General features: G+C 41.8%; 1 protein-coding gene across 3 annotated transcripts in view; it reads left to right on the top strand.

Annotated features, from left to right (window-relative positions):
- VMP1 (vacuole membrane protein 1) overlaps positions 1-27,138 on the top strand; it is a 156,465-nt gene extending 129,327 nt beyond the window's left edge. For all 3 annotated transcript variants that reach the window (XM_053569065.1, XM_053569067.1, XM_053569066.1), the window contains 2 exons: positions 25,129-25,231; positions 26,315-27,138. In XM_053569065.1, the coding sequence (XP_053425040.1) occupies positions 25,129-25,231; positions 26,315-26,458 (247 nt within the window). In that variant the 3' untranslated portion in view covers positions 26,459-27,138. The remainder of the gene's footprint in view (positions 1-25,128; positions 25,232-26,314) is intronic.
- Positions 27,139-27,391: the final 253 nt, after the last annotated feature.

Raw genomic sequence — 27,391 nt, 5'->3', positions numbered from 1 at the left:
AATGAATAATGACACATGTATTGTTACAGTATAATGGTGCTTTAGTACAGTGCTGTGACTTTTGGCCAAAATTGCATTCCAGTTGCATTTAAATATAAAACTTACATAAATTTTTAGTATTTCTTTTTTTTTTTTCAGACAGAGTCTTACTTTGTCACCCTTGGTAGAGTGCTGTGGTGTCATAGCTCACAGCAACCTCCAACTCTTGGGCTCAAGAGATTCTCTTGTCTCAGCCTCCCAAGTAGCTGTAACTACACGTGCCTGCCACAACATCCAGCTATTTTTTAAAGAGGGGGTCTTGTACTTGCTCAGGTTGGTCTTGAACCTGTGAACTCAGACAGTCCACCAACCCTGGTGTCCCACAATGCTAGGATTACAGGCATGAGCTACCACGCCCGGCCTAAAATTTTATTATTTCATTAAATAATGCATGATAAGATAGCATATATTAACAAAATATGTCAGGTATTTTATTACTTCATTAGAGAAAAATTATGACATTTTATTTATTTATTTTTTTTGTAGAGACAGAGTCTCACTTTATGGCCCTCAGAAGAGTGCCGTGGCATCACACAGCTCACAGCAACCTCCAGCTCCTGGGCTTAAGCGATTCTCTTGCCTCAGCCTCCTGAGTATCTGGGACTACAGGCGCCCGCCACAACGCCCGGCTATTTTTTTTTGTTGTTGCAGTTTGGCCGGGGCTGGGTTTGAACCCACCACCCTCAGCATATGGGGCCGGCGCCCTACTCACTGAGCCACAGGCGCCGCCCAACTTATGACATTTTAAAAGGCTGAACTATGGCTGGGCATGGTGGCTCATGCCTACAATCCTAGCACTCTGGGAGTCCAAAGCAGGTGGATTGGCTGAGTTCAAGAGTTCAAGACTAGCCTGAACAAAAAGAGACCAACATCTCTAAAACTAACTAGGTGTTGGGGTGGGCACCTGTAGTCCCAGCTACACAAGAGGCTGAGGAAAGAGAGTCACTTAAGCCCAAGAGTTTGACGTTGCTGTGAACTATGATGCCATGCACAAAATGAGACTCTGTCTCCAAAAAAAAAAAAGAAAAATTGCCATTTGGTGAATTTGTGAATCGCTTTTGTTATCTTTAAGCCATACATTACATACTATATTCAGTCTTTTATATATCTGATATCTTTTATAATAATTTTTAATAATAATTTCCAATTCAGCTTTAATGCAATAATTAAGTAAAAAATATATTCTTGAGAATATGCCCATTGAAGCTAGTCAATGGTTTTATGAGTTCCTAAGCTTCTTATTATAAATGTAGATTATAACTTGTACATTAAAATTTAATGACTCTTAAGTTTTTGCTGCCTAAATCTTTACAAATAAAGTGCTTTAGACATCACCATACATCACTTTTCAAAGACAAACAAGGAATATTCTTGTCCCTTTTTTTATATAAGGAAAACATTTCATTCATTCTTAGAGATTACTGCTCTATCTTGATTGTACAATTAACACCACATCTACCCACACATTATAGAGCTCAGTGAAGAGTAATACCCAACATTCTTTCTTTGTCCTTTTCCCATACTAAACATTTGTAGAAGGAAGTTTTTTATCTGCGTCTCTACCCTCACCACTACCACCTTCTATTTCACTGCCTTTGAAGTTTCTTTTTTTTGTAGAGACAAGAGTCTCACTTTATGGCCCTCAGTAGAGCGCCGTGGCCTCACACAGCTCACAGCAACCTCCAACGCCTGGGCTTAAGCAATTCTCTTGCCTCAGCCTCCCGAGTAGCTGGGACTACAGGCGCCCGCCACAACGCCCGTCTATTTTTTGGATGCAGTTTGGCTGGGGCCGGGTTTGAACCCGCCACCCTTGGTATATGGGGCCGGCGCCTTACCGACTGAGCCACAGGCACTGCCCTAAAGTTCTAATGTAGGTTCCTGTGTCATTGGCCCACACCCACTTTCATTCCCTTCCAACCTATTCAGTAACCTTTTCTTTTTTTTTTTTTTTTGTAGAGACAGAGTCTCACTGTACCGCCCTCGGGTAGAGTGCCGTGGCGTCACACGGCTCACAGCAACCTCTTAACTCTTGGGCTTACGCGATTCTCTTGCCTCAGCCTCCCGAGCAGCTGGGACTACAGGCGCCCGCCACAACGCCCGGCTATTTTTTGGTTGCAGTTTGGCCGGGGCTGGGTTTGAACCCGCCACCCTCGGCATATGGGGCTGGCGCCCTACTCACTGAGCCACAGGCGCCGCCCATCACCAGTAACCTTTTCAAACTTACAATCTGGAAATGACATCTCTACTGTCCTTACCTCCCAACTTCTCCTATTCTTGAAACTCTGCACTAGTACTTCCCATCATTCTTAACAAAACGCCAAAACTCATTAACAGGGTTTATAAAGTTTTGTATGATGTGTCCCTTCTAGTTTTCTCTGCTTAAACCACTTTGTCCATACTTGAGTACAGGCAGTTCCCAACTTACAACTGTCTATTTTACATACAACTCACACTTATAAACAGGGGCTTTTACAGTAAGTCTCTGAGTTGCAAACCTCTAACTGACCATATGACTTGCACTTATGAACTGGAGGCTATAACAGGTAAATTTGGCCATTCTGACTTATGTACGAATTCAGCTTAAGCATAGACTATCTCGTGTGTAATCTGGGGGCTGCCTGTAGTTGAGACTCTCACCACTGGTCTTTGTTCCTGCTATTTCCTTTACCTAGTTCATGATTTCTCAACTTTGACATTATTGAAATTTTAAGCCAGATAATTCTTTGTTATGAGGAAGTGCCCTGTGCATTGTAAGACATTTATTTAGCACCATCCTTGTCCTCTGCTCACTACATGCCACTAGTAACTCCCAGTCATGACAATCAGAAGTCTCCATACATAGCCAAATATCACTTAGGGGCATTACCACTTCATTGAGAATCACTGTCCTAGATAATGTCCTTTAGATTTCAGTTTTTCCATTCTCAGAAAGCCTTCCCCGACTCGATCAAATACCCTCTTTACCAAGGACCTGTCTTCACCACAGAATGCACTCTGTGTACTTATAGTTTTTATTTTATTTTATATTTTTACATTTATGTTTTTATATATTTTTTTATTTATGTTTTTGGGTATGTGATTACTATCTTTTCATTATTAACCTATAAGCTTCTCAATGGCAGATACTATATTTATTTACCTATGGAAAATAGAAATAAAAGTACCATTAAGCCTAGGTCATTTATTGTAGCTGTTAGAATACCTTATATTTTTCAAAATCATTAGTTTGCTAGCACTTTGAGAGGCTGAGGCAGATGGATCTCCTGAGCTCAGGAGTTTAAAACCAGCCTGAACAAAAAAGCAAGACTCCGGTCTCTACTAAAAATAAAAACAACAATCAGGCTTTGTGGTGGGCACCTGTAGCACCAGCTACTCTGTAGACTCAGGCAAGAGGATCTATTGAGCCCAAGAGTTTTGAGTTTGCTATGAGCTGTGACACCATGGCACTCACCCCAGGACAACAGATTGAGACTCTGTCTCAAAAAAAGATAATCATTAGTTTTAAACTCTACCAGATGGCCCCTCAAGAAAAATTTCAGCAGATCCTAAAGATAAAATAGTTTTTTGGCTGGGCGCCTATAGCACAGTGGTTACGGCACCAGCTACATACACTGAAGGTGGCGGGTTTGAACCTGGCCCGGGCCACTAACCAACAATGACAACTGCAACAAAAAATAGGTGGGAGTTGTGGTGGGCTCCTGTAGTCCCAGCTACTTGGGAGGCTGAGGCAAGAGAATCTCTTGAGTCCAAGAGTTTGAGGTTGCTATGAGCTGTGATGTCATGGCACTCTACCGAGGGCGACACAATGAAACTCTTGTCTCAAAAGAAAAGAAAGAAAGATAAGACAGTTTTGCATAAAACTTTTTTTTTTTGTAGAGACAGAGTCTCACTTTATGGCCCTCGGTAGAGTGCCGTGGCCTCACACAGCTCACAGCAACCTCCAACGCCTGGGCTTAAGTGATTCTCTTGCCTCAGCCTCCCGAGTAGCTGGGACTACAGGCGCCCGCCACAACGCCCGGCTATTTTTTGGTTGCAGTTTGGCCGGGGCCGGATTTGAACCCGCCACCCTCGGTATATGGGGCTGGCGCCCTACCGACTGAGCCACAGGCGCCGCCCCTTTTTTTTGGGATTTTTTTTTTTTTTTTAATGACAAATTCTTTATTTTCTTACTTTCTTTTTTTTTTTTTTGGCCGGGGCTGGGTTTGAACCCGCCACCTCCGGCATATGGGACCAGCGCCCTACCCCTTGAGCCATAGGCGCTGCCCTTTTTTTTGGGTTTTTTGACACATACTCTTACTCTGTCATTCTGGTTAGAGTACAATGGCATCATAGCTCACAGCAACTTCAGACTCTTGGGCTCAAGCTATCCTCTTGCCTCAGGCTCTTGAGTAGCTGGGAGTATAGGCTCCCACCACAACACATGGCTATTTTTTTTTTTTTTTTATTGTTGGGGATTCATTGAGGGTATCACATGGCTATTTTTTAGACAGGGTCCTGCTCTTGGTCAGGCTGGTCTCCAGCTCTTGAACTTAAAAGATCCACCTGACTTAGCCTCCCAGAGAGCTAGGATTACAGGTGTGAGCCACTGCACCCGGCCTACATAAAGTGATTCTGATATTCAAGATCCACTGGATTCAGATTTTTTTATTGAATTAGATGGTTGGTGTCATATTTAAAAGTTATTTTCAAGAGAAGACAAAGGGGCGGCACCTGTGGCTCAAAGAGGTAGGGCGCCGGCCCCATATGCCAGAGGTGGTGGGTTCAAACCCAACCCCAGCCAAAAACTGCAAGAAAAAAAAGAGAGAGAGAAAACAATGTTGGATTGTCTTCATATCCTCATCTTTTTCTCAGTACTGTATACAATGGTTACTTCAGCTTCTTTTTTAGATAATGTATTAAACACCCTAATAAACAGACTTGGCAAATGATAGTAATGCTTTATTACCAGATGCCAAAGGGTATATTTTTTGCCTTTGTCAGTAATAACATTATCTTTTATTGGACTCTCCAACTGAAGGTGCCATTTGTTTTCTTATATTTTGAAGTAGGAAATGCTTTTAAATACAGGGTGTTCATGTGCAATTTAAAATAGTTTAACAGGCTCGGTGCTCATAGCACAGTGGTTATGGCGCCAACCACATACACCAAAGTTGGCGGGTTCGAACCTAGCCTGGGCCAGCTAACCAACAATGACAACTGCAACAAAAAATAGCTGGGTATTGTGGCAGGCACCTATAGTCTCAGCTACTTGGGAGGCTGAGGCAAGAGAATCACTTGAGCCCAAGAGTTTGAGGTTGCTGTGAGGTGTGACACCATGGCACTCTACCAAGGGCAACATAGTAAAACTCTGTCTCAAAAAATAGAATAAAGTAAAATAAAATTTAACATAGTAAATTTCACAAGAACTTTATGTCCACCCTATGTAAATGTTCACATGAAAATTAGTAAATAGATGAATGTGTTACTTAGTTCAATGTAAACATTTCACATTGTATATCGAAGCAGTACCCTGAACCCCATAAATGCATCAATGTACAAAGTTATGATTTAATAAAAAATAATTAATTTTTAAAAAATAAAGAAAATTAATAAATAGACTCACCACACCTAGATTAAAGATTAAGCTAAATGAAAAGAATGCTTTTTTGTTGTTGTTGAGATAGATGTCACTTTGTCGCCCTCAGTAGAGTGCTGTGGGGTCATAGCTTACCGCAAACTCTTAGCCTCAAGCAATCCTTTTGCCTCACCCTCCCGAGTAGCTGGAACTACAGGGATATGCCACTACACCAATATAGTTTTTCTATTTTTAGTAGAGATGGGGTCTCACTCTTGCTCATGCTGGTCTAAAACTCCTGGGGTTAGGCAGTCCACTCTCCTCAGCTTCCCAGAGAGCTAGGATAACAGGCGTGAGCCGCTGCACTTAGCCAAAAGAATGCATTATGAGTAGACTTAACTTTAATTTCATATCATAGTAAATAGATTAGTGATTTATTTTAGAAAAGGCAAACAGATTGGCTCACTAGACACATTGTTGAGTGGAACTGAAAGTACTGCCTCTAACTTGGCTGTAGAAGGTTTCTCCTTCAATTGTTTTCCCCTTCATCCTACTCAAAACTCTAAATTGTAGGAAATAATCAAACTGAATTGGTAAAATCTGGAAGGCAGTAGCTTCAAGGATATTTAAAACTATGCACCCACAAATAAAGGAGTGATAAACAGCCATAATAGAGAAAAAAAAAATCAAAAGACGAGAGAGAGAAAAGCTGGCAACAGTTTACTTTAAAATAACAAGTATAAGAGACGAAGACAAGGAAGAATGAAAAGTGAGTCCCAGAAGTAAGGACAACTAGGGAGTGGTAGAGTGAAAAGAACACAGCCTTTGGACAGAACAAAGCTAGATTTGAATATGAACTCTGCCACAGGCCAGTTTGTCTTCTTTCTCATCCACTTTAGTTGTTCTAATTTTGAACATGTTTCTCTGAGGAGCATTTCTTCTCCACTTCAGAAGGCCACTGATAACCTTCCCAACCCCAGTCAAAATGTGAAATGTCCCATGACCAAAGATTTTATAACTTACTTGAAACACACTAATATGAGTGACTTGACATGCCAAAGCTTTGTCTCAAGTTTAATATTGCTTGTGATGCTTGTGTTCTTTTTTATTTTATTTATTTATTTTTTTGGCCAGGGCTGGGTTTGAACCCGCCACCTCCGACATATGGGGCTGGCTTCCTACTCCTTTGAGCCACAGGCACTGCCCAATTTTATTTTATTTTATTTTTTGAGACAGTTTCACTGTGATGCCCTCGGTAGTGCTGTGTTGTCACAGCTCACAGCAACCTCAAACTCTTGGGCTTAATCGATTCTTTTGCCTCAGCCTCCCACGTAGCTGGGCTTACAGGCACCCGTCACAACTCCTGGCTATTCTTTGTTCCAGTTGTTATTGTTTAGCTGGCCTGGGCCAGGTTTGAACCCACCAGCCTCTGCGTATGTGGCTGGCGCCGTAACTACTGTGCTAAGGGCGCCGAGTCTCACTTTATGGCCCTCGGTAGAGTGCCGTGGCCTCACACAGCTCACAGCAACCTCCAGCTCCTGGACTTAAGTGATTCTCTTGCCTCAGCCTCCCGAGTAGCTGGGACTACAGGCGCCCACCACAATGCCCAGCTATTTTTTGGTTGCAGTTCGGCCGGGGCCGGGTTTGAACCCACCACCCTCAGTGTATGGGGCCGGCGCCTTACCGACTGAGCCACGGGCACCGCCCCTGCTTGTGTTCTTAAAGTCTCATTTTTCACAGTTTCTACAACTAGAGATGAAAACGTAGACTTCTCAGTGCCTGGGTCTCTGTACTGTGTCACCTGGGGAATCCCTCTCCTTAAAGAAAGCACCCAGCTGACTTTATCCCAGATCAGTAAAATGCCTTTATTTTTTTTTTTTTTTTTTTTTGGCCGGGGCTGGGCTTGAACCCGCCACCTCCGGCATATGGGACCGGCGCCCTACCCGTTGAGCCACAGGCGCCGCCCTAAAATGCCTTTAGCCAAGAAAACCTTTCATCAAAGATTACACAAATAATTCTGAAAGAAACTATTTTTTAAACATACTAATAATATTGTAATGTTGTAATATTTATTATTAGTTTCTTTGTTTTGGGGTTTTTTTGTTTGTTTGTTTGTTTGTTTGTTTTGAGACAGAATCTCACTCTCTAGCCCTGGTTAGAGTGCCTTGGCATCATAGCTCACAGCAACCTCAACTCTTGGGCTGAAGTGATCCTCCTGCCTCAGCCTCCCCTGAAGTTGTGACTACAGTGCCACAATGCCAGCTAGTTTTTCTGTTTTTCATAAAAACAGAGTCTCACTCTTGCTCAGGTTGATCTTAAACTCCTAAGCTCAAGAGATCTACCTGCCTCAGCCTCCCACAGTGCTGGGATTACAGGTATGAGCCAACATGCCTGGCTGTATTATTAGATTGCTTCTAATTTCAGCTATGCATATTTTCTTCCTACTGGCAAGAAAATTAGCTGAGAGAGGTTGTAAATAAATTACTTATGTAATTTTTATTTTATTTTGCTTTTTAGCTATAGTTGCTAGAATGAAATATTTTTATTTTTGTTTTATTAACCTTTCAATAAAGAGGGTATCATATAGAAACAAAAAAAGAGAAGAGGGTATCATATAATATGTAATCTTTTGTTGTAGACCCAGGCTGGGTTCGAATCTGCCAGCTCCAGTGTATGTGGCTGGCACCCTAGCCGCTGAGCTACAGGCGCGGAGCCATAATATGTAATCTTTTGAGACTTTTCACTTAATATATTGCTAGTATTGTGTATTACTAAAGATTATTCATTTTGACTGCTATACATTATTTTATTGGTGATTGATTATTCATCCAGTCTCCCAATGATGAACATTTGGGTTATTTCCATGTTTCTGCTGTTTTGAATATTGTTTCCATGAGCATTTTTTAGTGCAAGAAAAGGGGAAAAGGTGAATAAAAAGAGACATTAAGACAAAAAGAGATATAAGCAGGTACTTCAACTCTTGATTTTGTGTAAGGCCAAATTTGAACAAACTCACACTGATGTACCTGTGGCCTGCCAGGCCAGGTTGTTTACTCTCCCCCCCCCAGATAGCATGGAAAGAGAAAAGCATCACTATTGGCAGTTCCATCTCTGTTGGTCAGATTTAATAGTATTTTGACAGAGGTTTGAATGCTATGCTGATGACTGCCCAAAGGGCTTCTCCTGTCAATATATGTCTTTTTGTTGCAGTTTGGCCGGGGCGCAATTAGAATCCACTACCCTCAATATATGGGGCTGGTGCCCTACTCACTAAGCCATAGGCGCCACCCCAAGGCCCATGGTATTTTTACTATAATATGTCATTGTATGACAATCCTAAGATCACAGAGAGAATATAGGCCCTACCCCAAATATTTAAAGTTTTCATCTCACAATTAGAAATTATAATTAATAGATTTATTTTTTCCACTGTTCTAGAAAGTAGCTGCCATTGCTGTTAGGTTTAGGAGAAGGTATCTTTATTAACTATTGGTCACTAACAAGGTTGATCTAGTTAATATACGTAAATCTAAAAAGATATAATGAATTAGTCACATATTCTGAGAGATGTTAGAAAATAGATAACAGTCTTTTTGTTCATGGTATGTTTAGCAGGTGAATAGAGAAAAGTTTCTCTAAAAAGATTAGGCATGTAACAGCTTTTAAACTCTGTTATCCTAGGTTGAAATAGGTCAGAGGATAGAATCAAAGAGCAGAGAACTTTCAAGATGAAAAAGGCAGTATATTGTTATGGTCTCTTTTTTTTTAATTACCATTTAAAACTAATTTTTATTTAATTAACATTTCTACAGTGAGAAAGACCTGTACATATTTCTCAAAAAGCATAACCAAAACTAACTTTAAAAGCATTACTAAAATGACATGTTCCAGTATTCTCACCAAACAGTAGATGAGAATTCCCAGAAAATAACATTAAGCATGTGACTCGCAAACAACCATATGCAGAACATTGGCTCATTGTCAGGTTGCCAGGGTCTTATTAGAAGACAAAGTCCCCAGTTTTACCACACACGAAAAGTTTCCATAACTCAGTCATTGAACTTGAGGGCTAAGGAATGGAGTTGGCTGGAACAGGGACTTACCAGTTACAGAATGTTCCATGCTCTTCTTTGCTGTCTCCTATTTCTGACTTAACTTGATGTTTGACCTCAGAGTCAGGCTTGCCTTTGGCAAGGGAGATCTTTTTAACCAGTGAGTAATTAAGTACTTGAATCTGAATGTTGTTTCTTGTTCCTCGCTCAATGGAAAGTGGTCAGAATGAGCTATGTGAACCTGGACTTTTTTTTCTACGGAAATAAAATCTATCCTTTTCATTTTAAAATATAAAATGGTCTATACACTTGATTCTGTTCAACTTTGATCATTATAAAATAATCAGAAAAACAGGTATGGAAGTGTGGAACATAAATATTTATATTATATTTTATTATCTGAAAATAGGATATAGTTTAAAGTCTAACATAGGGTTCACGATCCCAGATGCTGAGACACAGTTGTACCCTCTAATTTTAACATTAACCTCCTTCAGTTTAGGAAAACTCCTTCCTCTTCATGTTCATGGTAGTTTACATATCCTGACACTTGGGCCTACTATATTTCTGTTACAAAATTTTTTTTTTTTTTTTTTGAGACAGAGTCTGACTTTGTTGCCCTAGGTAGAGTGCTATGGCATCACAGCTCACAGCAACCTCAAACTGTTTGGCTCAAGCGATTCTTTTGCCTCAACCTCCGGAATAGCTGCGACTACAGGTGCCCACAACAACACCCGGCTATTTTTTAGAGACGAGGTCTTGCTCTGGTTCAGGCTGGTCTCCAAACCTGTGAACTCAGGCAGTCCACCCGCTTCGGCCTCCTAAGTGCTAGGATTATAGGCGTGAGCCACCATGCCCAGCCCTGTTAGAAATATTTACTAATGAAATGAATATATCCATTCATAAATAGGAGAGACTATTGTGAATTGTAGGCTAAGGGTAAGACTCTACTTAGTAAAAAGCTAGATATAGAAAATTCAGGCCAGGCGTGGTGGCTCAACGCCTGTAGTCCCAGCGCTGTGGGAGGCCGAGGCAGGTGGATTGCCTGAGCTCAGAGGTTGGAGACCAATATGAGCAGGAGTGAGCCAGAGTGAAGACCCGTCTCCACTAACATCAAAAAAAGCCAGACATTGTGGCAGGTGTCTATAATCCCAGCTACTGGGGAGGCAAAGGGAAAGAGAATTGCCAAAGGAAGAACAGAAAAATAATAATAATAATAAAATAAAATATTAAAAAAAAATTTTTTTAAAAAGAAGAAAATTCAAAGGAAAAGAGGAAGGGTCTGGGAAGCAAATTAACATTTAGTAAGGACCAACCTATGCAGGATGCTTTACATAAATTTTCATTTAATATTTTATACCAAGGTAGTTCTGGTGGCTCACACAGTTATCTTAGAATTGTGGGAGGCTGAGGCAGGAAGATCCTGTTTGAGACCAACCTTAGCAAGAGCAAAAGCAGTCTTTGCCAAAAATAGAAAAAATTAGCTAGGCATGGTGGCATACACCTATAGCCCCAACTACTCAGGAGGCTGAGGCCAGAGGATCATTTGAGCCTAGGAGTCTGAGGTTGTTGTGAGCTACGCTGATGTCACTGCACTCTAGCCTGGGCAACAGAACAAGACTCTGTCTTAAAAAAAAAAAAAAATTAGTAATAAAAATATCTGTAACAAAACCTGTGACATTACTTCACTGTCACAGATGGAGAAACCAAGGCACAAGAAGTTAAATTCATATATAGTAGGACCTCTATAAGTTAACCACCCTAGGGACCATAACAGACTGGTCAACATACGGAGGTGGTCACCATAAGGAACTAGGCCTACTGTAGTGTACATGTCCAGTCTATGAAAATTAGCCAACTTAAAGAGATGGTCAATGTAGGGAGTTGGTCAGCTATGGAGGTTCTACTATAAATGGTAAGAGATGAATGGAGATAGGATCAAGGAACAAGAGTGGATTGGTTGCCCTCTTTAACCAGTTCTTTCTTGAAAACTGGAGTAAAGATTGCAAGATGTCTTCAGATAGTGAAGGGGGAATTGAAGGATCACTGTAGAAGGCAATAAGATTAATTTGCTGGAACCTGGAGATTTGCACCAGCATTCCAGTTTCAAGCTGCTGCATTTAAGTGCTTTTTTTCTCCCCACCATCCTTCTAGATTGAGTTCCTTCAGGGTGGAGATCATGACTTTTTTTTCTTAGTTATCTACTTGTATTTAGTGATTTTTCTGCCTAGCTAATCTTTGGAATGACTGCATTATTTGTAGGCAAGATTAAATTCCAGCAATACTGTCACTTTTTTTTTTTTTTCTTTTTTAAGACAGAGTCACCTTGAGTAGAGTGCTGTGGCCTCATCATAGCTCACAGCAGTCTCAAACGCTTGGGCTTAAGTGATCCTCTTGCCTCAGCCTCCTGAGTAGCTGGGACTGCAGGCACCTGCCACAGTGCCCAGCTAGTTTTTCTATTTTTAGTAGAGATGGAGTCTTGTTCTTGCTCAGGCTGGTCTCAAACCCCTGAGCTTAAGCAGTCCTCCCACATCAGCTTCCCAATGTGCTGGAATTCAGTAGTGAGCCACTGGGCCAGCTTCTGTCTTCTTGGTTTTTTTGTTTTTTGGGGTTTTTTTGCAGTTTATGGCCTGGGCTGGGTTTGAACCTGCCACCTCTGGCATATGGGGCCAGCGCCCCACTCCTTTGAGCCGCAGGCACTGCCCTACTGTCTTTTTTTTTTTTTTTTTTTTTGTAGAGACAGAGTCTCACTTTATGGCCCTTGGTAGAGTGCCATGGCATCACACAGCCCACAGCAACCTCCAACTCCTAGGCTTAAGCAATTCTCTTGCCTCAGCCTCCCAAGTAGCTGGGACTACAGGCGCCCGCCACAACGCCCAGCTATTTTTTGGTTGCAATTCACCCGGGGTCAGGTTTGAACCCACCACCCTCGGTATAAGGGGCCGGCGCCTTACCGACTGAGCCACAAGTGCCGCCTTTTTTTTTTTTTTTTTTTTTTGTAGAGAGAGAGTCTCACTCTACTGCCATCGGTAGAGTGCCATGACGTCACACGGCTCACAGCAACCTCTAACTCTTGGGCTTACGCGATTCTCTTGTCTCAGCCCCCGGAGCAGCTGGGACTACAGGCGCCCACCACAACACCCAGCTATTTTTTTGTTGCAGTTTGGCCGGGGTTGGGTTTGAACCTACCACCCTCAGCATATGGGGCCGGCGCCCTACTCACTGAGCCACAGGCGCAGCCATACTGTCTTATTTTAATCATCTATTGTGCTCACTTTCTTTTTTCCTTTTTACTTCTTTTTTTTTTTTTTTTGTAGTTTTTGGCGTGGGCTGGGTTTGGACTCGCCACCTCTGGCATATGGGGCAGGTGCCCTATGCCGTTGAGCACAGGCGCCACCCTTTTTTTCTTTTTTTTTTGAGACAGAGTCTCACTATGTCGCCCTTGGTAGAATGCCTTGGCGTCACAGCTCACAGCAACCTCCAACTCTTAGGCTTAAGTGATTCTCTTGCCTCAGCCTCCCAAGTAGCTGGAACTATAGGCACCCGCCACAACACCCAGCTATTTTTTGGTTGTAGATGTCAGTGTTGTTTGGCAGGCTCAGGCTGGGCTCGAACCCACCACCTTCAGTGTATATGGCTGGTGCCCTAGCCTATTGTGCTCACTTTCAATGATCTCCAGGGCAATAAGCTTCAGCTCCATTTCACCTAAAATTTTAAATTCTATAAACTGTTCTTTCATCTTGGCCTTTGGGTCTTCAGCTCTTTATTGCTTATTTTTCATTGTTGTTAGATCTCAGTGAGTATTCAAGCCAGGCTACAGCTGTCACTATAAAAAGCAATCACCAGGCTGGGTGCAGTACACTCTCACTCCCAGCTACTCAGAAGACTGAGTCCTATCCCTTGAAACTAGAAGTTCAGAGCTGTAGTGCAATATGATTATACCACTGCCCTCCCAGCTTGGCAGCTTGGTCAGCAGTCTGTTATTTTCTATAAATGAAATCAGTTGGGTTTTTTTGTTGTTTTTTTTTTTTTTTTAATAGAGACAGTCTCACTTTACAGCCCTCAGTAGAGTGCCATGACGTCACAGGGCTCACAGCAACCTCCAGCTCTTAGGCTTACGCAGTTCTCCCTCCTCATCCTCCCAAGCAGCTGGGACCACAGGCACCCACCACAACGCCCAGCTATTTTTTTGTTACAGTTTGACTGGGGCTGGGTTCGAGTGCACCACCCTCGGTATATGGGCCAGCGCCCTACTCACTGAGCCACAGGCGCCACCCAAATCAGTTGATTTTTAACTGGGTTTTGTTTCAGCAACTAATCAGTTTTACTTGGTTCTTGTTTTTTTCTTTTTGAGACAGAGCCTCAAGCTGTCCCCCTGGGTAGAGTGCCGTGGCATCACAGCTCGTAGCAACCTCCAACTCCTGGGCTCAAGCGATTCTCTTGCCTCGGCCTCCCAAGTAGCTGGGACTACAGGCGCAGCCGTCATTGTTGTTTGGCAGGCCCGGGCTGGATTTGAACCTGCCAGCTCAGGTGTATGTGGCTGGTGCCTTAGCTGCTTGAGCCACAGGCGCCAAGCCTTTACTTGGTTCTTGTAAACCATTTCTTTAGCTCTGGCCTCATTCATTAATGTAAAGAACACCTGCCTGGTTGCTGCTACTCAAGTCTACATTCTGCAGCAAGGCTGGTTTTATTTTTGAGAGCTTCCCTTTAATGTTACCATATTTCAAAGAGTAGCTGCTTTTTTTAAGGAAATCTTACCTTCCTTCTGATTCTCAGAGAAAACAATTCCAAATGTTCAAAAGCAAGGGCAATTTTAAATTCTTCTGTGGTAAAAAATATGCTGTGAGGCAATAGCAACAATACACCTGATAAAATACACCTGGATAAAGCAATGCTCTTAATTCTCCACAGCCAGAAAGAAATGGATGGTGTCATGTGTTTATATAATACCACTCAGCACATAATGTACTAACTTTAGTACAAAAGAGGTTTTAATCATTTGAAAGGGGCACAAATGTGAATGAAAATCCAAGATGTTTTAATCCCAAATCCTGAGGTTGAATCACGAGTTTTAGAAGGTGCTGGAGATTTATCAATCCAAACATATATATAAGAAAGCCCTAGATTTTCTATTATAGAGTATAATTTTCATCCTGAATTTATTTTGTTAGTGTGTTCCTCCAAGATACTGGGATCTTGATTTTTTTCTTTTCTTTAAGAAGTCCTTGAACTTGGAGAAAGGAATTTGATTTCTTGATTTGGGTGAGGTACCACTTTTTAGATCCAAAGCAAGTAAAATACATCAGTTAACAGTTTTTTCTTATAATATCAGCTTCAAATATTCATACTCGATACATTTAAATGATAAAGATATAATACTTTAATTCCAAGTACACAAGATTACTAAGTTCTATTTTTACCAGGTTACATATGTTGATTTTCATTTAACGCCAGTTCATTTACTTATTTCTGGATTAATTAATTAACAAATGGTATCTTTATTTTTTTTTCCTGTTTTTCCTCTAATCTCTGAGAGCTGGAAAGCTGTAAATATTAATGAGAGACAGCATGATGGCCTTTGGCTTCTTTAGAAAGATTGCACCTCCCTCCACCCCCACCCTTTTCTGAGCAGTGTTTCATGTGGAGGGTAATCTATCATTGTTTAATCAGGCCAGGAGTCTGAGGTCCATTCTGAGTCACTATGAATAGAGCTCTAGTATTGGTTGGTCCCCAGGGAAACCAGTGGTTAAATACTGTGAGAATCTTTATCTGACAGGAAATGACAACTCATTAAAATACTAGCCGTTAAGCCTGTTTAGATCACTGCCTAGCGGGTGAGGAGGAAAATTTAACCCTACAATGTTTGACTTAAATGTGCATATTTCTGAAAAGGGAGAATTATTTCTAAGACTGTTACCGAGAAAGGGAATTGCTAGTCCATCCTGCTGCTGAACTTCTACCACACCCTCATTACCTTTGTTACGGGGATGACACATCAGCCCCTTAACAGCAGTGCAGGGAGGGTTCATTCTTGAAAATACACTCTGCTAGTACCTTAAATGTAATATTCATTCCCTTCAGCAGAAGAGTCTCTTGGCTTTAGATAGAAGAGGATCATTTTCTAGTTATAGCTCTACTATTAATACTATGCTCCTGGTCCAAATCTCTATTGATATTATAGAAGAATTCTCTGGGGTCAGAGAATAAATTTAATTTATTGATTTACATACAGTGATCCTCATTCAATGAAGAAAATTCTGAAGACCTTTAATTACATTCATTTGGAATGTAATTAAAATGTACAACTGTGGACACAGGTTTTTAGTCTCAGGTTTGTCTATCCAGATTCTTAAAGGCTCTCTTTCTAGTTGCCCATAAGAATGAGAAAAAAAGGGGACATTTAATCTACATTTTTATGGAAATGGCTTTTTTCCCCTCTGATATATTATCTAATAGTCTTGTATTGCATTGGTCTACTTACTAAACCTTAAGATTTTTTTTTTTTTTTACCTTTTGGGAACAAGATATATTTGTAACCCTCATAGTTTAGCCTCATGGTTGGAAGCAGTGGTCTCTACCATCAGAGCGGGACTAACATGAAGTTCTCTTCATATTTATTTTCATTTTATTTTCCTTTCTGTATATATTTGTAATCATTATTGTATTAACACATGTACACAAATTTATATGGCTATACATATATTGAGGATGTAGCTTAGGTCTGATGGGCGCTCCCTCAATCCCCGTAAGAAAATCACCTGTCAGGGCGGCGCCTGTGGCTCAGCGGGTAGGGCGCTGGCCCCATATGCCTAGGGTGGCAGGTTCGAACCCAGCCCCGGCCAAACTGCAACAAAAAAATAGCCAGGCATTGTGGTGGGCGCCTGTAGTCCCAGCTACTTGGGAGGCTGAGTCAAGAGAATCGCCTAAGCTCAAGGATTTGGAGGTTGCTGTGAGCTGTGTGACGCCACGGCACTCTACCGAGAGCCATAAAGTGAGACTCTGTCTCCACAAAAAAAAAAAAGAAAAGAAAAGAAAATCACCTGTCAAAGAGAGTACAAAGATAGCCTAAGGAAAGACAAGAGTTCCACCATACACCAGAGGCTTACGGTGGGCCCCTCTATAATTTTTTCACTTTTATCATATTGTAAATTATGTTTTTTCTATGGTCCATTAATCAGATTTATATGTGAGAATTTCTAGTTTAAACTAACCCTTATAAAACAGACAAGTGACTTGAAAAGGTTCTGTTGAAGAAACATTAAAAGAGAAATAATACAGTCATGAGTCACTTAACGATGAGAATACATTCTGAGAAATGTATCCTTAGGTGGTTTCATCCTTGTGGGAACATCCTGGAATGTACTTACACTAACCAAAATGGGTATTGCCTACTACACACCTAGGCTATGTGGTATAGCCTCTTGCTCCTGTGCTGTAAACCTATACAACATGTTACTGTACTGAATACTGTAGGCAACTGTAACACGATGGTATTTGTATATCTAAAGCACAGAAAAGGTACAGTAAAAATATGGTATAAAGGATAAAAGGTGGTATACCCGAGGCCAGGTATGGAGGCTCATTCCTGTAATCCTAGCCCTCTGGGAGGCCAAGGTGGGGTGGATCACCTGACTTTAGGAGTTCGAGACCCTATCTCTCAAAATAGGCAGGCATTATGGCAGGCACCTATAGTCCCAGCTACTAGGGAGGCTGAGGCAAGAGGATCGCTTGAGCCTAAGAGTTTGAGATTGTTGTGAGCTGTGATGCCACAGTAGTCTACCAAGGGAGACAAACTGAGACTCCATTTCAAAAAAAAAAAAAAAATAGACACAAGAAGTTGGGCATGGTGGCATGTACCTATATCACAAGTGTTCGGGGGAAGGCTGAGACAGGAGGATTGTTTGAGTCAAAAAGTTCAAGACCAGCCTGGGCAACACTGCAAGATTCTGTCTCTAAAAAAAAAAAAAAAAAAAAATCCCAAACAACAATAACAACAGCTAAGGCAGAAACGCATGTAACGTTAACCTGGGCCTACACAAGGTCAGGATTATCTATGCTACTCCCATCTCCACATCTTGTCCCACTTGAAGGTCTTCAATTCAGTGGCCATATGCACAAGGAACTGTCATCTCCTGTATTAACTATGCCTTCTGGAATACCTGCTGAAGGACCTTCCTGAGACTTCTGTTTGTTTTTTGTTGCCTTTTTTTTTTTTTTTTTTTTTTTGAGACACTCTCATTCTGTTGGCCAGGCTAGAGTGCTGTGACCTCAGCCGAGCTCACAGCATCCTCAGACTTCTGGAGTTAAGTGATCCTCCTGCCTTAGCCTCCCAAGTAGTGGGGACTACAGGTGGCTGCCACAGCACCTGGTTGATTTTTGTATTTTTAGTAGAGATGGGGTCTTACTCTTATTCAGGCTGGTCTTGAACTCCCAAGCTCCATGTTAACCAAAAATGAAAATTTAAGCATTGTGAAAAAATGAGAGTAATCACACCACTCACACTCTACAACCTCGTCCAGTTGTGATGCCTCCTCTGGAAGATTTTCTGATGGTTGTGGATACAGAGAATCAGAGAATAATGCAGACCTTTATAATGAAAATATGGGGAGAACTTAAAATACAGATTTCTTGTCAGATAAGTGATTTCCAAAAGCAGAGTAACATATGTACTAAACACTATAAAAAATAATAGATTTTGCTTGCAGATTGGTTATTTTAAATGGATTTTTTTTTTTTTTTTTAGACACAGAGTCTCACTTTGTCGCCCTCAGTAGAATTCCATGGCGTCACAACTCACAGCAACCTCCAGCTCTTGGGCTTAGATGATTCTCTTGCCTTAGCCTCTCAAGTAGCTGTACAGGCATCCGCCACAATGTCCGGCTATTTTTTTGTTGCAGTTTGGCAGGGGCCAGGTTCAAACTCACTACCCTCCGTATTTGGGGCCGGCACCTTACTCACTGAGCCACAGGTGCCACCCTAAATGGATCTTTTAAATAGTATTTAAGTTTGCAAAGAAGTTTATCTTGAGACTAAGTGTATAAGCATGGGAAAATATTGTTCCCATGAAACCAGTTTGGAGCCCTGAATAGGCTTGGAATTTTTTCTTAAATTAAAGAAATCTTTTATTTTTATTTTTTTTTTATTTTTGCAGTTTTTGGCGGGGCTGGATTTGAACCCACCACCTCCCGCATATGGGGCCGGCGCCCTATCCCTTTGAGCCACAGGCACCACCCAATTGAAGAAATCTTTTGTTTGCATTTCTGAAGGTTTGGTTTGATTTGGTTTTTAGAGATAAGGCCTCCCTCTGCAGCCTCTAACTGCTGGGTTCAAGTGATCCTCCTGCTTTAGTCTCCCAAGTATCTGAGACTACAAGCATGCACCAGCTAATTTTTTTGTAGACATAGGATCTCTCCGTGTAGCCTAGGGTTGACTTGGACTCCTAAGCTCAAGGGATCCTTCTACCTTGGCCTCCCAAAGTGCTGGGATTACAGATGTGAGCCACTGGCACGGTAGAGCCTGGGTTTTGTTTGTTTTAGAGATGGAGACTTGCTGTGTTGCCCAGGCTAGAGTGCTCTGGCTATTTACAGGGTCAGTGCTAATGCACTATAGCCAGTAGTTCCTGGGCTCAGGTGATCCCCCCCCGTCTTAGCCTCTTACATAGCTGAGATAGGAGCACCATACCCAGCAGAAATGTGCTGGGAGGATAAGAGCCACTATACCCAGCAGAAATGTGTTTTTGATGTTACATTTGTTATTTGTGCTATGAATGAAAATACTGATATACTACCACCAACTCCAGTTTTTCTGCCCACCAGGTCCATAGCAAGTAAAAGCAAATGAGATGAACTTTTAACTTTTTTCTTTTCCTTTTTCCTTTCCTTTTTCTTTTTCTTTCTTTCTTTTTTTATTTTTATTTTTTTTTGAGACAGAGCCTCAAGCTGTTGCCCTGGGTAGAGTGCTCTGGCATCACAGCTCACAGCAACCTCCAACTCCTGGGCTTAAGCAATTCTCTTGCCTCAGCCTCCCAAGTAGCTGGGACAACAGGCGCCCGCCACAATGCCCAGCTATTCTTTCTTTTTCTTTTTTTTCTTTTTTTTTTTTTGTTTTTTTTTCTTTTGTAGAGACAGAGTCTCACTTTACTGCCCTCAGTAGAGTGATGTGGCGTCACATGGCTCACAGCAACCTCCAGCTCTTGGGCTTATGTGATTCTCTTTGCCTCAGCCTCCCAAGCAGCTGGGACTACAGGCGCCCGCCACAACGCCCAGCTATTTTTTTGTTGCAGTTTGGCCGGGGCTGGGTTTGAACCCACCACCCTTGGTATATGGGGCTGGCGCCCTACTCACTGAGCCACAGGTGCCGCCCATATTCTTTCTTTTTCTTAAGGCTTTCATCTTACCTAGAACAAATGGCTATTTACAAGGCTAGTTTAAGTATATGTTAGTCTCACAGTTGACTGAAAAATAGCTGTGCTTGTGTTTGTTCTCCTCCAGCTTTATGTCCTATCCCACAATATTGTATTTCTTTAAACTTAATCAGAGCCTAATGGCAGGTAGAAGACTTCACTCACTCACTGTGGGTTGAGATATGATTCCTGGCAGGGAGCATAAGATTGCTCTGAATTTAATACCTTTAAGGGAATAGTATTTAGGCTACTTTCTAAGACAACTATAGAAACCACCGAGCTGTGATGGAAATTCTCTCTCCCTACCCCCAAACTTGAGGTAAGCCAGCATGGGGTGGCTCACACCTGCAATGACTTCTGGAGGCCAACGATTGCTTGAGGCCAGGAGTTCCAGACCAGCCTGGGCCACACAGTGAGACCCTGTCTCTACACAAAAAATTAGCTGGATATGGTGGCACAGTACACCCTGGCTACTAAGGAGACTAGGCAAAAGGATCTCTTTAACCTAGGGGTTTGAGGTTGCCGTGAGGTATGATGATGCCACTGCACTCTGGCCTGGACAACTGAGCAAGACTCTGTCTCAAAAAAGAAAAAGAAACACAAGGTGAGGTGACTCAAGCCTGTAATCCTAGCACTCTGGGAGGCAGAGGTGGGTGGATTGCTTAAGGTCAGGAATTCCAGACCAGCCTGAGCAAAGTGAGACCCCCATCTCTACTGAAAACAGAAAAATTAGCCAGGCTTTATGGCAGGCCCCTGTAGTCTCTGCTACTGGGGAGGGATGGGCAAGTAATTCTCTTGCCCAACCCTTGTGAGCCCCCACACACACCCAGAGTTTAAAGTTGCTGTGAACTGTAAACCATGGCACTCTAGTCTGGAGCAACAGAGTGAGAATTCAGTCTCCCAACAAAAAAGAAAAGAACTTGAGAGATGAGATTGCAGGCTGGCATTATTGTTTGCCTTAAATGTGTGTTAAGAGTGACAATGTAGGGCGGTGCCTGTGGCTCAGTCGGTAAGGCGCCGGCCCCATATACCGAGGATGGCGGGTTCAAACTCAGCCCCGGCTTAACTGCAACCAAAAAATGGCTGGGCGTTGTGGTGGGCGCCTATAGTCCCAGCTACTCAGGAGGCTGAGGCAGGAGAATCTCCTAAGCCCAGGAGTTGGAGGTTGCTGTGAGCTGTGTGACGCCATGGCACTCTACCGAGGGCAATAAAGTGAAACTCTGTCTCTACAAAAAAAAAAGAGTGACAATGTAATTTCAATTTTTATCTAGTTTGTTACTAAAATCGCTTTAGCAAAAATTAAGAAAACTTGGCTTGTCCAAAGGTAGTGAGTTATGTCACTTGATTACTCACAAGTCAGTTACAGATTGAACTGCTTGTTTTATTCTTAAACCTTCTCACTAATTCACTTTACACTTTACTAGTCTTTAAAGTAATAACAATAATAATCATCATCATCATTATCATCAAGAAAACTCCAGGCTGGCGCCTGTGGCTCAGTCGGTAGGGCGCCGGCCCCATATACTGAGGGTGGCGGGTTCAAACCCAGCCCCAGCCAAACTGCAACCAAAAAATAGCCGGGCATTGTGGCCGGCACCTGTAGTCCCAGTTACTCGGGAGGCTGAGGCAAGAGAATCGCTTAAGCCCAGGAGTTGGAGGTTGCTGTGAGCTGTGTGAGGCCACGGCACTCTACTGAGGGCCATAAAGTGAGACTCTGTCTCTACAAAAAAATTAAAAAAAAAGAAAACTCCAGTATAGTAGTGCTTTGTATAAGCTATCAGTAGCCTAAGCCATTGTTTACAGAGATAAATGGAAATGGAAGTAATTAAAATTTCAGTGAATACATAGTAAAAGATTAAGAGGATTTGTCAAATACGTGGCTATATAACATTTAATACCTAGGTTTCAAATATTTTACAATTTATTTAAAACATATGGTATTTGATTGTGAGAGCTCTGGTCTCTGTTGCCCAGGCTGGAGTGTCATGGCATTAGCCTAACTCACAGCAATCTCAAACTTTTAGGCTCAAGCGATGTTCATATCTCAGCCTCCTGAGTAGCTGGGACTACAGGGGCCCACCACAATGCCTGGCTATATTTCTTTTTCCTATTTTTAGTAAAGACAGGGTCTCACGCTTGCTCAGCCTGGTCTCAAACTCCTGAGCTCAAGAGTTCCACCCACCTCTGCCTCTCAGAGTGCTAGGATTACAGGCATGAGCCACCACACCCATCCATCAAAAAAAAATTTTTTTTTTTTTAGCCAGGCATGGGCCAGGCACAGTGGCTTATGCTTGTAATCCTGACACTCTGGAAGGCCATATGAGAGGAACCCTTGAGCTCAGGAGTTAGAGACACCCATCACTACTAAAAGTAGAAAACAATGGGCGGCGCCTGTGGCTCAGTCGGTAAGGCACCGGCCCCATATACCGAGGGTGGCGGGTTCAAACCCGGCCCCGGCCTAACTGCAACCAAAAAATAGCCGGGCGTTGTGGCGGGTGCCTGTAGTCCCAGCTACTTGGGAGGCTGAGGCAAGAGAATCACTTAAGCCCAGGAGTTGGAGGTTGCTGTGAGCTGTGTGAGGCCACGGCACTCTACCGAGGGCCATAAAGTGAGACCCTGTCTCTACAAAAAAAAAAAAAAAAAGTAGAAAACAATTAGCCAGGCCTTGTGGCAGGTGCCTGTAATCTCAGCTACTCAGGAAGCTGAGGCAGGAGGACCACTTGAACCCAGGAGTTTGAGGTTGCTGTGAGCTAGGCTGAGGCCATAACACTATAGCCTGGGGAAATGAAGGAAACTCTGTCTCAAAATACATAAATAAATAAACAGAAATAAAATTAGCCAGTGATGGTGATGCATACCTGTAATCTTAGCTCCTCAAGAGGCTGAGGCAGGTGGATCACTTGAACCCAGGAGTTTGAGGTTATAATGAGCTATAATCCACTATACTCTAGCCTGGGTGGCAGTGAGATCCTGTCCCCCTTCCCCCCCCCCAAAAAAAAAATGAGAGGCTGGTTTGAAGGCAGTGACTTATCTCAGTTGATTGTTCATAGTTATAGATAAAACTCCTCTTTCTACTCTTCCTTCCCATCTCCCTTCTGTACATAACTAATGATAGATAGATAGACAATGAGAGAGAGACTGAGACTATAGAATGTGACTTCACCCATCTTCATCTTTGATGTCTGTCACAGGTCTTCTAATCAGTATCACCTCCACCTTTGCTTTATGTTTGTTCAGACGTTACATCCTTCATACTCATCAAAGGACCTTTTTGACAAGGTCATCTCACACTGATCTCTCTTTTCTTTCTCCAATTCCTTTAGTATCTATCTTCCAAACCAAGAAATTAATATTGATCACACCTGTTATCCTAGCACTCTGGGCAGTCAAGGCCAGGTGGATTGCTCGGCTCAGGAGTTCTAGAGCAGCCTTAGCAAGAATGAGACCCCCATCTCTACTAAAAATAGGCCCCGTGCAGTGGCTCACGTCTGTAATCCTAGCACTCTGGGAGGTTGGGGCAGGCAGACTGCTTGAGCTCGGGAATTCAAGACCTGCCTGAGCAAGAGTGAGACCTTGTCTCTACTAAACAATGAAAAACTGAGGCAAGAGGATCGCTTGAGCCCAAGAGTTGGAGGTTGCTGTGAGCTATGCATGACACCACAGCACTCTACCCAGGTGACAGAGTAAGACTATCTCAAAAAAAATAATAATAATTTTAAATTGTCATTTCTTTTGTACACTGATCAGTTCCTGTTTCTGTATGTACACGCACATATGTTTTAAATCCACATGATTTTAAGTTCCTTGTATGCATGCACTATTCTTTGCCGTTTGTTTGGGGGTGGGGTTTCATAGTGTTGTACACTGAATAGGGACTCAGTTAAGTGTCTGGTGGTTAATAGATAATAGGATTAAAGAAAAGTATCAGCCAAGAGTCAGGAATTTGTTAGCTTCTGGTAAATATAGTGGTGAAAAAAATTTCTCCTACTCCTCTGCTTTTGTTATAAAAAGCAGTAACTGAATTGTTCTAGAAAAGAGTGAAGTTAATTTATATCAGTCTACTTAATAGAGCAGAGCATTAGACACCGTTGTAAATTCATATTGGACAGCTTTTTGCTGGCCCTACGAAAGAGTTTGGGTTTATTTACTTTTAGCCCTAGTGTGACAGATTGATTAAAGGGTACAGAAAATAGAGATGTTTGATTTTATAAGTAGCCCCAAGTTACCATTTTAAAAATGCCTACAAGCCTGTCTGAAATAGAGCCTGGTAGCTACAGCTACCAAACCGGTTTAACAGCACCGCCTCCACGTATTCTGGGTGAGAGGGAGCTTCGAGTACATAAATTTATCAGGGGTCACTATCCCAATAATCTCAGAACAAGTTGTTTAGTAACGTACTTGAGTTTCTGTGCAAACTATCTACCATAAACCACGAAATAATTCAAGGTTCATAGTTCCTTCTTTGTTCCTTTGTTAATCACTGACTTCTGACTAGTGGGAGGTACCTCCCAAATTTGCTAATGCATTCTTTTTGGATAAGGATGACGCACAGATTGTCCTAATAAGGACTTAGATTGAGAAAGGACCGCCCCCCTCTGAGAAGATGGGACAAGTCAGAGAGAGGGCGGGCAGTTTCTTTTTCAACTAAGGGATGACACAAGCATAAGTCATTTCCTTATTAATCGGTTCAAACCAGTTCTTACAGGAACTGGTGGTGATAAATGTGGGACTTCTCAGAAGTCATTCATTTTATTCTTTGTGCCACACCAGTGTGCAGTGTCAGCCCAGCTGTCCTCACTCTGAAGACTCCTGCAAGAAGTGACTTCTCATTTACAGCTCTTAGTTCCTCCCAGACATGTTGATGGGGGAGATTTTGCTCCTTTAAGAATTTGCTAGAGGAAAAATTTTTATCCACTAAAAAAGTAGATGGGATTTCAGCAGCTCTCTGTTGAATTTTATTCGTCTTTCTGTTCAGCCCCTGCTTTTTGAGTCTAGGTGGTAAGTGGATTCTGTTTAAATGTTTTTCCTGCTTTTCTTCCCAAATGTATCTTTTTCCTTGGGCTACTGTACCCTGCTTCCAGTGCTGTCCCCTGCATAGGTCCATCTCTGCAGAAGCCATTCCAGGAATACCTGGAGGCTCAGCGGCAGAAGCTTCATCACAAAAGTGAAATGGGCACACCACAGGTAAGACTTTGTTCCTGTTTCTTCTTCTCTCCCTTGGGCAATTTTAGGCTGAAATTACAGTCACTTCTCTCGCTCGCATTTTTAGGCAAATAGAGTGAGGTTTGTTGGCCAGTCTTAGAGGCTGTCTGCATATACTCCTCTGGGAAATTTGTCTTTGTCTTAAACGAGAAAGTATAACTTCTGATTTGTGCATCTTTTCCCCAAAACAAAGATAGTACTAATGGAAAATAACGGTTCTGTTATATAAAACAAGTTTTTGGCCTTTATCTTAAATTATACATTAGTAGATAAACTTCCTGAGTGGACTAAAATGTTAAAATTTACAGCATAACTATTAGACGTTCTGAGTTAACTTGAGAAATATCTTCCTTCATTTTTGCTCTATTTTTCTTTTCAGCTAAGGGAGAACAATCTTTGCTTTCCTTTTTTTTTAAAAAACCAGGCTCTTAACATAACTGAATTTTAAAAATGTAACTTAAACTAAGCCTTTCTTTTCTGTAAAGTGTTCTGTGGCAAGGGGAAATGACTAGAAGAGGATGAGTAAGCAATAACCTGAAATGGGAAACTTAAAGGAAGCACAGTTGTTTTTTTTAATGGCCTTATAGTCTTCTTGTGTCCCTTTGCTGCCCTTAGTTGAGGAAACATGACCTCCAAAGTAGACTTATATTTTAAAAACAGCTAAACAGCTGCTGATGCTGGAACAAAAATATTTAACTGTCTTGACAATACTCAACAAGTATTGACATGGCAACTTCAGAGAGTAGAATGTAATCAAAGGCTTTATTCCTAGGTCATAGTTTAAAAAAAGAGATGACCTCAAATTCTCACCCATTCTAAAGTCTATGAATCAACATTCACTTTATATCCAACAAGTGAAAATCTTGATAACTGGATAGATAGCTGAGTATATAAAGGCCTGAATGTAGATGTCAGGGTAGCTGGGGACACATACTTTTTGGTTTTAATTGTTTAGGCTTCATCAGTTATAAGCTTCAAGTTCTCATTTTTTTTGAATTATTATAGATGATCCCCTTTTCTCTATGACTGATTTCTCTTTGCATTGTTTCTCATTTGTTCCTGCAGGGGGAAAACTGGTTGTCCTGGATGTTTGAGAAGTTGGTTGTTGTGATGGTGTGTTACTTCATCCTGTCTATCATTAACTCCATGGCACAAAGTTATGCCAAACGAATCCAGCAGCGATTGAACTCAGAGGAGAAAACTAAATAAGCAGAGAAAGAATTTTTAACTACAGAAACTAAAATGAATGGGTTCTGCCTTAAGTTGGGAGGACTCCAAACCAGGAAGGAAAATTCCCTTTCCACCCTGTATCAATTTTAAAACCATTTTTCCTGAAAGCAGTTTAGTCCATATTTTGCACTGACATACTTTTCCTTTGTGTTTTAAGGTAAGGTATCCACCCTCCATTCAGTCCTGGTTGTATTTTATTAGGGTGGAATGGAATGTGCAGCAGCGAACTTAACAGAAACTGACCTTCTGTTTATTACCTCTCAAAAGGTCCACACGACACAATTAGAGAATTCCCACCACACAAAACAAGTTCTTAAGTTTATGTTAAATATATCAAGCTTTTTAGGCTTGTCACAAATGATTGCTTTGTTTTTCTAAGTCATCAAAATGTATATAAATTGTCTAGTTTGGATAACAGTCTTGCATGTCTATCATGATATAATTTAATATGGTATCCTGCCCATCCCTTCCTCTCCCACCCTCAAAAAAGGCCATTTTATGATGCATTGCACACCCTCTGGGGAAACTGATCTTTAAATTGAGACAGTATAAGGAAAATCTGGTTGGTGTCTCACAAATGAGCGGACACCATTTTTTATTCTGTATATTTAGAATGAAGTCATGAAAAACTTTATAAAGACATCTTTGATCATTCCAAATTGTGTCCGTTTTCTTGAGCGTTTTGATTTTTTACTTCCTTTTAGCTTCTACCTGTGGACTAGCAGTCTTGCCAAATCCACCTACAACCAGAGCTTCTTTAGCCTTCATTTATTTGCATGAAAGGGCCACCACCAAGGCACCTTTTGTTATGCTGAGATTGGGCAGCAACACTGCTAAATGGACCTCTGGGATTGGCCTCTCCTGGGGATTTCTTGGTTTTGAAAACTGGAGAGGAGAGGTGACAATATACAA

This window comes from Nycticebus coucang, chromosome 18 (genome assembly GCF_027406575.1).
Source record: "Nycticebus coucang isolate mNycCou1 chromosome 18, mNycCou1.pri, whole genome shotgun sequence".
Lineage (NCBI taxonomy): Eukaryota > Metazoa > Chordata > Mammalia > Primates > Lorisidae > Nycticebus > Nycticebus coucang.
Note: the sequence above shows the minus strand (reverse complement) of the source record. Positions and strands in the feature narration are given on the sequence as shown.